Source organism: Oncorhynchus gorbuscha, linkage group LG13, assembly GCF_021184085.1.
Source record: "Oncorhynchus gorbuscha isolate QuinsamMale2020 ecotype Even-year linkage group LG13, OgorEven_v1.0, whole genome shotgun sequence".
NCBI lineage: Eukaryota > Metazoa > Chordata > Actinopteri > Salmoniformes > Salmonidae > Oncorhynchus > Oncorhynchus gorbuscha.
The window spans coordinates 65,144,014-65,157,049 of NC_060185.1; the positions used below are offsets into that span (position 1 = coordinate 65,144,014).

At 50.2% G+C, this 13,036-nt stretch overlaps 1 protein-coding gene across 1 annotated transcript in view; it reads left to right on the forward strand.

Moving 5' to 3' along the window:
• drp2 (dystrophin related protein 2) overlaps positions 1–13,036 on the forward strand; it is a 270,718-nt gene that overhangs the window by 244,049 nt on the left and 13,633 nt on the right. Inside the window, exons 20-21 of the mRNA XM_046296549.1 lie at positions 3,337–3,402; positions 5,330–5,479. Coding sequence (XP_046152505.1) covers positions 3,337–3,402; positions 5,330–5,479 — 216 coding nt within the window. The remainder of the gene's footprint in view (positions 1–3,336; positions 3,403–5,329; positions 5,480–13,036) is intronic.

The following is a 13,036-nucleotide window of genomic DNA, read 5'->3' on the forward strand; positions in this document are numbered from 1 at the left end:
AATGAGGGACTATATATATATATAATATATATATTTATCCACCCCTCCCCCATCACTGTCCCGTCCCAAAGTAATGAAACATCTAATTAATATCAGAAGTGTCAGAACTGCCATACAGCTATATTAAAGGTCCCTGAGGCTGTCCTCATAGAAGAGTGTTTGTCTGTCCATTCAGTCAAATTAGGGTTGTTCATGTTAATCCAGGTTAATAATATTGTGTCCCAGAGGAAGATTGTGGGTATTTGATGTTTTGGTTGCCTCTTAAGGGACAGATTTTCTGGCGTACCCCACACACATGCACCGAGGTGCCAGTGGATAGCTCTCCTTTCATCATAAGTACAGACTCCAGTTCTGAGAGAGGAATGGAGAGAGGGAGGGGTAGAGGGAGAGGCAAGTGGAGGGAGAGAGATGGCCTGGGGATGCGAGGGAGGGAGGGGTAGAGGGAGAGGCAAGTGGAGGGAGAGAGATGGCCTGGGGATGCGAGGGAGGGAGGGGTAGAGGGAGAGGCAAGTGGAGGGAGAGAGATGGCCTGGGGATGCGAGGGAGGGAGGGGTAGAGCGAGAGGCAAGTGGAGGGAGAGAGATGGCCTGGGGATGCGAGGGAGGGAGGGGTAGAGGGAGAGAGATGGCCTGGGGATGCGAGGGAGGGAGGGGTAGAGGGAGGGAGATGGCCTGGGGATGCGAGGGAGGGAGGGAGGGGTAGAGGGAGAGAGATGGCCTGGGGATGCGAGGGAGGGAGGGGTAGAGGGAGGGAGATGGCCTGGGGGTGTGAGGGAGGGAGGGGTAGAGGGAGAGAGATGGCCTGGGGATGTGAGGGAGGGAGGGGTAGAGGGAGAGAGATGGCCTGGGGATGTGAGGGAGGGGTAGAGGGAGAGAGATGGCCTGGGGATGCGAGGGAGGGAGGGGTAGAGGGAGAGAGATGGCCTGGGGATGCGAGGGAGGGAGGGGTAGAGGGAGAGAGATGGCCTGGGGATGCGAGGGAGGGAGGGGTAGAGGGAGAGAGATGGCCTGGGGATGCGAGGGAGGGAGGGGTAGAGGGAGGGAGATGGCCTGGGGATGCGAGGGAGGGAGGGGTAGAGGGAGAGAGATGGCCTGGGGATGCGAGGGAGGGAGGGGTAGAGGGAGGGAGATGGCCTGGGGGTGTGAGGGAGGGAGGGGTAGAGGGAGAGAGATGGCCTGGGGATGTGAGGGAGGGAGGGGTAGAGGGAGAGAGATGGCCTGGGGATGTGAGGGAGGGAGGGGTAGAGGGAGAGAGATGGCCTGGGGATGCGAGGGAGGGAGGGGTAGAGGGAGACAGATGGCCTGGGGATGCGAGGGAGGGAGGGGTAGAGGGAGAGGCAAGTGGAGGGAGAGAGATGGCCTGGGGATGCGAGGGAGGGAGGGGTAGAGGGAGAGAGATGGCCTGGGGATGTGAGGGAGGGAGGGGTAGAGGGAGAGGCAAGTGGAGGGAGAGAGATGGCCTGGGGATGCGAGGGAGGGAGGGGTAGAGGGAGAGAGATGGCCTGGGGATGCGAGGGAGGGAGGGGTAGAGGGAGAGGCAAGTGGAGGGAGAGAGATGGCCTGGGGATGCGAGGGAGGGAGGGGTAGAGGGAGAGGCAAGTGGAGGGAGAGAGATGGCCTGGGGATGCGAGGGAGGGAGGGGTAGAGGGAGAGGCAAGTGGAGGGAGAGAGATGGCCTGGGGATGCGAGGGAGGGGAGCAGTAGAGGGAGAGAGATGGCCTGGGGATGCGAGGGAGGGAGGGGTAGAGAGAGTGAGATGGCCTGGGGATGCGAGGGAGGGAGGGGTAGAGGGAGAGAGATGGCCTGGGGATGCGAGGGAGGGAGGGGTAGAGGGAGAGAGATGGCCTGGGGATGCGAGGGAGGGAGGGGTAGAGGGAGGGAGATGGCCTGGGGATGCGAGGGAGGGAGGGGTAGAGGGAGAGAGATGGCCTGGGGATGCGAGGGAGGGAGGGGTAGAGGGAGGGAGATGGCCTGGGGATGCGAGGGAGGGAGGGGTAGAGAGAGAGAGATGGCCTGGGGATGCGAGGGAGGGAGGGGTAGAGGGAGAGAGATGGCCTGGGGATGTGAGGGAGGGAGCGAGAGAGAACACTCCACATAGGACTCTGATAGGAATTGACTCACTCACAAATGCCCTCATCTTCATGACTATCCTGGGGACAGGGGCCAAGTCTACGGCTCTCACACGGAATACACACATGCGCACGTACATACACACAGTCTCATTCTCACAGTTTCACACACAACTCACATGCAGATTCACACACACACACACACACACACACACACACACACACACACACACACACACACACACACACACACACACACACACACACACACACACACACACACACACACACACACACACACACACACACACACACACACACACACACACACACACACACATTTACAACCATGCGATCCAACCTTGCACCCCTTCCACCCTCCAGTCCCCTTGGGGGTTAGTGACCTTCTCCATCCCCTCCTGCCGTAGTCCCTAGCTGGGGTGCGGGTCACTCTCCTTTCTACCCTGCCTTCTGGTCCTATGAATGAATGACCTGACTGATTGAATAAAGGGCTGTCAGCCATAGAGGCCAGGTCTGGCCACAGTGAGTGTGGATGTCCTTGTACCCTCTCTTTCTTGGTGGAAGGGGCATAAGGATGCAATATGGATCCCTCTGACAAGCGTCAATCCATTCTCATCTTTCTTTCCTGTCCCTCTAGCCGTCCATTAGTAAATTAGTTTTGGTGGTGGTTAGCGTGTGTGAGTGTGTGTGTTTGGGGAGCTGGAGTAGCATGAGGCACTTAGCACATTTCATTAGTATCTCTGGCGGAGTCTGTACGTGTCTGATGGTTCCAACACAGCCCTCCTGGCAGCTCCCTCAGAAGGCCATTCCCACTGCTGAGAGAGTGAAGCGCGCTAAAAGCAAACTTCTCCCTATTCAGCTGCCTGGTAAAACGGGAGGAGGAGATGACAGTTTGTAGCAGTGTGGGAGCTGTCCATAGTTCTGAAAAAGTTAGTCCCTATCCATGGTGCTGAACTGCCAATCATCTCATCCACATTGTAACATGGTAGAAGGAGAAGAGCAGCGTGGGAGCTGTCGATGGGGCTGAAAAGTTACAGTCCCTATCCATGGTGCTGAACTGCCATTTGTCTCAACCCCATTGTAACAGGGTAGAAGGAGAAGAGCTGTGTGGTAGCTGTTCGTGGTGCTGAAATACCGCACTACAGCGCTGTACTGAAAAGCTCTTCTTGGAAGGGAAACCTCTCCTCTTTCAAAAGATCTCTCTCTCTCTCTCTGTGTGTATGTGTGTGTGTTTTCCTGTGGTCCAGGTTGGCGGAGATGGAGAACCAGAATTGTTCCTTCTTCACGGATAGTCTGTCGCCTGATGAGAGTCTGTGAGTACACTGCCACCTCCTCCACACACTGAACCCTTTCATTACAGCCGAGGTCCTGCTCTGAAATATGTAGTGTGTGCGTGTGTGTGTGTGTGTGTGTGTGTGTGTGTGTGTGTGTGTGTGTGTGTGTGTGTGTGTGTGTGTGTGTGTGTGTGTGTGTGTGTGTGTGTGTGTGTGTGTGTGTGTGTGTGTGTGTGTGTGTGTGTGTGTGTGTGTGTGTGTGTGAGGGAGTGTGTCGGCATGTGTGTACCTGTGTGTATGCTCCTGTGTGTGTGCACACGCATTCAGGGGAGGCTGGGCAATCACATAAAGAAATCAGTAAGTTAATGAAAATGACCCATGGCAATGTATACTCCCCCTTCATCATATAAAAGTCTTTGTGATTAAAGACTGTGGCAGTGGGAACAAATAGAAAGGGCTGCTGCACAGGAGACCAGAGGAAGAGGAGAGGGTGGCTGAAACAAAAACTGGAGGGTGGGGGAAGAAGGGAGGGGGGGGGGTGAGTAGTAGCTTTGGTTGAATCAATCAGGTGAACCCCTCACTAAGGAATGCTATAAACCAACTCAATTCATGAAAGGGCCTGGTCGCTGAGGTGTTGGCCCTGATCAAAGGCTTTGGCTGAGAGAGAGGGAGAGAGAGAGAAAGAGAGAGAGAGATAGAGAGAGAGAGAGAGATTACATATATATATCTGAGTGTGAGTGTGTGAGTGTGTGTGCGTGTGCGTGTGCTTGTGCGTGTGCGTGTGTGTATGTTGGCATATATATTATGGGGGTGAGACAAGTGTGTGTGTTTTCATGATGCGCACTCACTTACTGCTGTAAAAAAATGCATTTTCCAACCAAGGTAGTGGCCTTGATCAAAGGGTTTACTGTGTGTGTTTTCGTGTCTAGAGAAATAGTGAGAGAGTGTTTGTATTTACATGTGTGTGTATTCATCTGTGTCTTTGTTCAAGTCAGTGTGTGTATTCATTCCTGTGAATACGTGTGGGTGTGTTCCTGTCTGCGTGTGTGTGTGTGTGTGTGTGTGTGTGTGTGTGTGTGTGTGTGTGTGTGTGTGTGTGTGCGTGCGTGCGTGCGTGCGTGCGTGCGTGCGTGCGTGCGCACATGTGTATTTGCTAAATAGAGAGGGTAATGGCATGGTGTGTGAGGCTGCTAGTTTAATGTGACTGTTTGTATAGTTGCTCAGTGTGCTGCTGCCTGCGAGTTCTTGGCTGTGTGTCTCTGTGCTGTTGGAAGTCTTTTCTCTTTGCCACCGTGGCTATGTGTGTCGCAAGTGTTTTGGGTGCTGTGTTCTTATCAGTAGGGCTACTACTCTGTCTCTGCTGCTGAGTCCCCTCTTTCTTATGCCACTACTTTTTCATAGAATTTCTTAAAGACTCTTGAATTTCTTAAGACTGCCGGTGTGCTTGTGCTGATGTGCGTCTATCCCGCCGGTGCGTCTGTTGCTGTCCGCGCGTCTGTTGCTGTGTGTGTCTGTTGCTGTGTGTGTGTGTCTGTTGCTCTCTGTGTGTCTGTTGCTCTCCGTGTGTCTATTGCTGTCATTGTGTCTGGTGCGTGCTGTCCGTGTGTCTGTTGCTCTCCGTGTGTCTGGTGCGTGCTGTCCGTGTGTCTGGTGCTGTCAGTGTGTCTGGTGCTGTCCGTGTGTCTGATGCTGTCCGTGTGTCTGGTGCGTGCTGTCCATGTGTCTGTTGCTGTCAGTGTGTCAGTACTGCTCTTCTATACCCATGTGTCTGTGACAATTTGCTACTGCTTTGTTGCCTGTGCTGCTGTGTGGCTGTGCTGTCTGTCTGCTCTGTACCAGTGTGTCAATGGCTCGGTGCTGCTCTGTGCTTTTCCTGTCCTGTCCTGTCCTGTGCCGTCTTGTCTGTGGCTGTGCTGCGGCTCAGTGTGCTGAGTGTCTCCTTTGCTGTGTTATGTGGGGGACTCAGGGATGAAGATCAGTACCTCCTGCGTCACTCCAGCCCCGGCACCCTGGACCAGGACTCCCCCAGCGGACAGCAGATGCTGCTGATCCACCTGGACTGTCAGGACAAGGACGAGCTGCAGAGAACGCTAGCCCGTCTGGAGAATGAGAACCGGTGAGAAAACATAACCTTTAGGTTTTAGAACCGTTTGGTCTTATAATCTTTAGAACTGGAACCTTTCGGCCTCAATTCAGTCCTATAATCTTTTGGTCTTAGAACCTTTAGCACTTAAAGCTGTTAGGTCCTGGAAGCTTACAGGGCCACTACCAAGGCCATCATAATCAATTATATTATGCTTCTGGCACCAAATGTGAGAACTACACATTGGTAGTGGATGACATGAGTGCCGCCAGACAGGTTTAAGCGCTTTGAGACCTAGTTAAAAGTGCTATGTAAATGTAACCGTTGTTATTATGATCACAGTTTACAATGCCCTTCCCAAGTCATAAACACACCACACACAGACTACAAAGTGCACCTGTTAATGCAGTGGCCCATAAAAGACCCGGCTTTTTCATGTCCTCAAAGCGTCCACATAATCACAACACAACTGGAACACTGCTGGGAGTTTATTGACCAATATCAGCAATACAATCAACACCTGAACATGTCAGAGAGTAAGCATGGAGAACCAACTCCCAAAAGAAAACCAGACTCCTCGATGCACATAAACAATTTATGCTTTTCACCATCGGGAATAAATGCAGAAACTGACTTGCTAAAGTCGATAAATTATAAACTGGGCATACATGATCTAATCAGTAAAGATACAGTGCGTTCTGAAAGTAAGACTCCTTGACTTTTTCCACATTTTGTAACATTACAGCCTTATTTTAAAATGGATAAAGCAAAACAATAAGAGCCTTATTTACATAAGTATTCAGACCCTTTGCTATGAGACACGAAATTGAGATCAGGCGCATTCTGTTTTCCATTGCTCATCCTTGAAATGTTTCTACAACTTGATCTGTGGTAAATTCAATTGATTGGACATGATTTGGAAAGGCACAGACCTGTCTATATAAGGTCCCACAGTTTACAGTGCATGTCAGAGCAGAAACCAAGCCATGAGGTCGAAGGAATTGTCCGTAGAGCTCCGAGACAGGATTGTGTTCGAGGCACAGATCTGGAGAAGGGTACCAAAAAATGTCCGCAGCATTGAAGGTCCCAAAGAACACAGTGGCCTCCATCATTCTTAAATGGAAGAAGTTGGGAACCACCAAGACTCTTCCTAGAGCTGTCCGCCTGGCCAAACTGACCAATCGGAGGAGAAGGGCCTTGGTCAGGGAGGTGACCAAGAACCCGATGGTCACTCTGACAGAGCTCTAGAGTTCCTCTGTGGAGATGGGAGAACCTTACAGAAGGACAACCATCTATTGACCCTAAGCACACAGCCAAGACAACTCAGGAGTGGATTCGGGACAAGTCTCTGAATGTCCTTGAGTGTGCCTGCCAGAGCCTGGACTTGAACCCGATTGAACATCTCTGGAGAGACCTGAAAATAGCTGATAAGCAACCATTCACATCCAACCTGACAGTGCTTGCGAGGATCTGCAGAGAAGAATGGGAGAAACTCCCCAAATACAGGTGTGCCAAGCTTGTAGCGTCATACCCAAGAAGACTCAAGGCTGTAATCACTGCCCAAGGTGCTTTAACAAAGTCCTGAGTAAGCGGTCTGAATACTTATGTAAATGTGATATTTCCGTTTTTTAAAGTTTCTAAAAACCTGTTTTTGCTTTGTCATTATGGGGTACTGTGTGTAGATTGATGAGGGGAAAAAGCGATGTAATCAATTTTAGAATAAGGCTGTAACGTAACAAAATGTGGAAAAAGTCAAGTGTCTGAATAGTTTCTGAATGCATTGTAACTGTATATAATACCATTGAGGTGAGGGCGTTGGAAATGATTTTGTCGGTTAATCTGCTTCTGTTCTGTGTGTGGCACTGTTTGCTCTTTTTGAAGGGTGTGTCCCGGTCTCTCGGGGACCCTGGGATCCGGGGGCATGGGGGTGGTCAGCCGGTCTCCGGGACGACAACCCAACTTGGGATGGGGGGGAGGTTTTAGCAGGTGGAATAGTGGAGAACAATTGAAGGTTTACTTAGTAGCAATGCAAATATCATGGTACAGCTATATGGCCACTCAACCATCATGGTACTTTTTAATGGTAAGTTACAAACATATATTATGATAAATATTATTGAAACTTGTATTTCGTTTTGGTAAATGGTGAAATAAGTACAGCCAGTTATAATTGTAATGGCTTAGCAGATTGTATTTACCTGGCTAAAAGAGAAGTAATATAATATCTATTATTTTACAGGAAACTCATTCAGCAATTTTAGATGAAGTTGTGTGGAGAAAGGACTGGGGAGTGCGAAATACTTCTCCCTTGAGCAACTCAAAAGGGGTGATGATCTTAATTTTGATCAGAATATGCTAATTGTCCAAACAGATGTCTCATTAATCTATACAGTCCAAATAATGATGATCCACACTTCTTTGAAAATATATATGTAACGGCAGATTTCCTCCTCTTCATCTGAAGATCAAAACGCAGCGTGGTAAGTGTCCATATCGTTTATTATAAAACGTCAACTGAACACTGAGAACTACAAAACAATACATGTGAACATGAACGAAAACCAAACCGAAACAGTCCCGTGTGGTGACAGACACAGACACGGAAACAAACACCCACAAACCAACAGTGAAACCCAGGCTACTTAAGTATGATTCTCAATCAGAGACAACTAACGACACCTGCCTCTGATTGAGAACCATACTAGGCCGAAACAGAAACCAAACATAGAAACACAAAACATAGACTGCCCACCCCAACTCACGCCCTGACCACACTAAATAAAGACAAAAACAAAGGAAATAAAGGTCAGAACGTGACAATATATAATCATTTATAAAACCTACAAGCAATACAATACTATGATGGAGGGGAAACTATAATACGGTTTTAAATACCTCAATGGGCTGTAAAGGAAATCACACTACAAACTATCACCCTCATGCACTTTAGGAAAATCACAAATATCATGGATACATTGAAACTAGTGGATATATGAAGGCTAGTGGATATATGAAGGCTTAAATACCCTGACCCAGTGAGATGTCCGTGGCAGAGGCTCAATCAAGCTAGTCGTCTTGACTACCTTCTTATGTAATTCTCGCTGGCACCAAAAGTTTAAAAATGGTTGCTAGGGGACAGAATGTGGTTGGACTGTCAAGTAATTGGCATGTACATTACTCTTACAGAATTTCCACACATGTGAGGATATTGCACATTTGATCAAAGCCTATTGAATGATAACTTGTTTTTTTATGTCATGCAGGTGAAAGAGGACCCAAAAGCGACTTGGCGAAAACAGAGTCTTTAATCCAGTAAAGTAAATACAAACAAAAAAACACAACTTTCACTCGAAATGACGAGGACAAACTGGAGACTCGATCTTGAACAGCAGGTGAACAGCAGGTTGCCTCGGGAAGGCACTTGAACCAGACAGACTCAGACACCTGCTCACCACGCAGCATCTGAGGAAAACACGACACGACAGGGCGATACACAAACACAGCACGGTGAATTCTAGACAAGGAACCGACAGGACAGGAACGGAACACAAAGGAAGAAATAGGGACTCTAATCAGGGGAAAGGATCGGGAACAGGTGTGGGAAGACTAAATGATTGATTAGGGGAATAGGAACAGCTGGGAGCAGGAACTGAACGATAGAGAGAAGAGAGAGCGAGAGAGTGAGAGAGGGAGGGGGAGAGAGAGGGATAGAAAGAGGGAAAGAACCTAATAAGACCAGCAGAGGGAAACGAATAGAATGGGAAGCACAGGGACAAGACAAGATAATAAATGACAAAACATGACAGTACCCCCACTCACCGAGCGCCTCCTGGCGCACTCGAGGAGGAATCCTGGCGGCAACGGAGGAAATCATCAATGAGTGAACGGTCCAGCACGTCCCGAGACGGAACCCAACTCCTCTCCTCAGGACCGTAACCCTCCCAATCCACTAAGTATTGGTGACCCCGTCCCCGAGAACGCATGTCCATGATCTTATGTACCTTGTAAATAGGTGCGCTCTCGACAAGGACGGGAGGGGGAGGGAAGACGAACGGGGGTGCGAAGAAAGGGCTTGACACAGGAGACATGGAAGACAGGATGGACGCGACGAAGATGTCGCGGAAGAAGCAGTCGCACAGCGACAGGATTGACGACCTGGGAGACACGGAACGGACCAATGAACCGCGGAGTCAACTTACGAGAAGCTGTCGTAAGAGGAAGGTTGCGAGTGGAAAGCCACACTCTCTGGCCGCAACAATACCTTGGACTCTTAATCCTGCGTTTATTGGCGGCTCTCACAGTCTGTGCCCTGTAACGGCAAAGTGCAGACCTCACCCTCCTCCAGGTGCGCTCACAACGTTGGACAAACGCTTGAGCGGAGGGAACGCTGGACTCGGCAAGCTGGGATGAGAACAGAGGAGGCTGGTAACCCAGACTACTCTGAAACGGAGATAACCCGGTAGCAGACGAAGGAAGCGAGTTGTGAGCGTATTCTGCCCAGGGGAGCTGTTCTGCCCAAGACGCAGGGTTTCTGAAAGAAAGGCTGCGTAGTATGCGACCAATCGTCTGATTGGCCCTCTCTGCTTGACCGTTAGACTGGGGATGAAACCCGGAAGAGAGACTGACGGACGCACCAATCAAACGACAGAACTCCCTCCAAAACTGTGACGTGAATTGCGGGCCTCTGTCTGAAACGGCGTCTAACGGGAGGCCATGAATTCTGAATACATTCTCGATAATGATTTGTGCCGTCTCCTTAGCGGAAGGAAGTTTAGCGAGGGGAATGAAATGTGCCGCCTTAGAGAACCTATCGACAACCGTAAGAATCACAGTCTTCCCCGCAGACAAAGGCAGACCGGTAATGAAGTCTAGGGCGATGTGAGACCATGGTCGAGAAGGAATGGGGAGCGGTCTGAGACGACCGGCAGGAGGAGAGTTACCCGACTTAGTCTGCGCGCAGTCCGAACAAGCAGCCACGAAACGGCGCGTGTCACGCTCCTGAGTCGGCCACCAAAAGCGCTGGCGAATAGACGCAAGAGTGCCTCGAACACCGGGATGACCAGCTAACTTGGCAGAGTGAGCCCACTGAAGAACAGCCAGACGAGTGGAAACAGGAACGAAAAGGAGGTTACTAGGACAAGCGCGCGGCGACGCAGTGTGCGTGAGTGCTTGCTTAACCTGTCTTTCAATTCCCCAGACTGTTAACCCGACAACACGCCCATAAGGAAGAATCCCCTCGGGATCAGTAGAAGCCACAGAAGAACTAAACAGACGGGATAAGACATCAGGCTTGGTGTTCTTGCTACCCGGACGGTAAGAAATCACAAACTCGAAACGAGCGAAAAACAACGCCCAACGAGCTTGACGGGCATTAAGTCGTTTGGCAGAACGGATGTACTCAAGGTTCTTATGGTCTGTCCAAACGACAAAAGGAACGGTCGCCCTCCAACCACTGTCGCCATTCGCCTAGGGCTAAGCGGATGGCGAGCAGTTCACGGTTACCCACATCATAGTTGCGCTCAGATGGCGACAGGCGATGAGAAAAATAAGCGCAAGGATGAACCTTATCGTCAGACTGGAAGCGCTGGGATAGAATGGCTCCCACGCCTACCTCTGAAGGTCAACCTCGACAATGAATTGTCTAGTGACGTCAGGAGTAACGAGGATAGGAGCGGACGTAAAACGTTCTTTTAGAAGATCAAAAGCTCCCTGGGCGGAACCGGACCACTTAAAACACGTCTTGACAGAAGTAAGAGCTGTGAGAGGGGCAGCAACTTGACCGAAATTACGAATGAAACGCCGATAGAAATTAGCGAAACCTAAAAGCGCTGCAACTCGACACGTGACCTTGGAACGGGCCAATCACTGACAGCTTGGACCTTAGCGGAATCCATCTGAATGCCTTCAGCGGAAATAACGGAACCGAGAAAAGTAACGGAGGAGACATGAAAAGAGCACTTCTCAGACTTTACGTAGAGACAATTCTCTAAAAGGCGCTGTAGAACACGTCGAACGTGCTGAACATGAATCTCGAGTGACGGAGAAAAAATCAGGATATCGTCAAGATAGACAAAAACAAAGATGTTCAGCATGTCTCTCAGAACATCATTAACTAATGCCTGAAAAACAGCTGGCGCATTGGCGAGACCAAACGGCAGAACCCGGTACTCAAAATGCCCTAACGGAGTGTTAAACGCCGTTTTCCACTCGTCCCCCTCTCTGATGCGCACGAGATGGTAAGCGTTACGAAGGTCCAACTTAGTAAAGCACCTGGCTCCCTGCAGAATCTCGAAGGCTGATGACATAAGGGGAAGCGGATAACGATTCTTAACCGTTATGTCATTCAGCCCTCGATAATCCACGCAGGGGCGCAGAGTACCGTCCTTCTTCTTAACAAAAAGAACCCCGCCCCGGCCGGAGAGGAAGAAGGCACTATGGTACCGGCGTCAAGAGACACAGACAAATAATCCTCGAGAGCCTTACGTTCGGGAGCCGACAGAGAGTATAGTCTACCCCGAGGAGGAGTGGTCCCCGGAAGGAGATCAATACTACAATCATACGACCGGTGAGGAGGAAGGGAGTTGGCTCGGGACCGACTGAAGACCGTGCGCAGATCATGATATTCCTCCGGCACTCCTGTCAAATCGCCAGGTTCCTCCTGAGAAGTAGGGACAGAAGAAACGGGAGGGATGGCAGACATTAAACACTTCACATGACAAGAAACGTTCCAGGATAGGATAGAATTACTAGACCAATTAATAGAAGGATTATGACATACTAGCCAGGGATGACCCAAAACAACAGGTGTAAACGGTGAACGAAAAATCAAAAAAAGAAATAGTCTCACTGTGGTTACCAGATACTGTGAGGGTTAAAGGTAGTGTCTCAAATCTGATACTGGGAAGATGACTACCATCTAAGGCGAACATGGGCGTAGGCTTCTCTAACTCTCTGAAAGGAATGTCATGTTTCCGAACCCATGCTTCGTCCATGAAACAACCCTCAGCCCCAGAGTCTATCAAGGCACTACATGTAGCACCCGAACCGGTCCAGCGTAGATGGACCGACAAAGTAGTACAGGATTTTGATGGAGAGACTTGAGTAGTTGCGCTCACCTGTAGCCCTCCGCTTACAGATGAGCTCTGGCTTTTACTGGACATGAATTAACAAAATGTCCAGCAACTCCGCAATAGAGGCACAGGCGGTTGGTGATCCTCCGTTCCCTCTCCTTAGTCGAGATGCGAATCCCTCCCAGCTGCATGGGCTCAGACCCTGAGCCAGAGGAGGGAGATGGTTGCGATGCGGAGCAGGGAAACACCGTTGATGCGAGCTCTCTTCCACAAGCCCGGTGACGAAGATCTACCCGTCGTTCTATGCGGATGGCGAGAGCAATCAAAGAGTCCACATCTGAAGGAACCTCCCGGGAGAGAATCTCATCCTTAACCACTGCGTGGAGTCCCTCCAGAAAACGAGCGAGCAGCGCCGGCTCGTTCCACTCACTAGAGGCAGCAAGAGTGCGAAACTCAATAGAATAATCCGTTATGGACCGTTCACCTTGGCATAAGGAAGCCAGGGCCCTAGAAGCCTCCC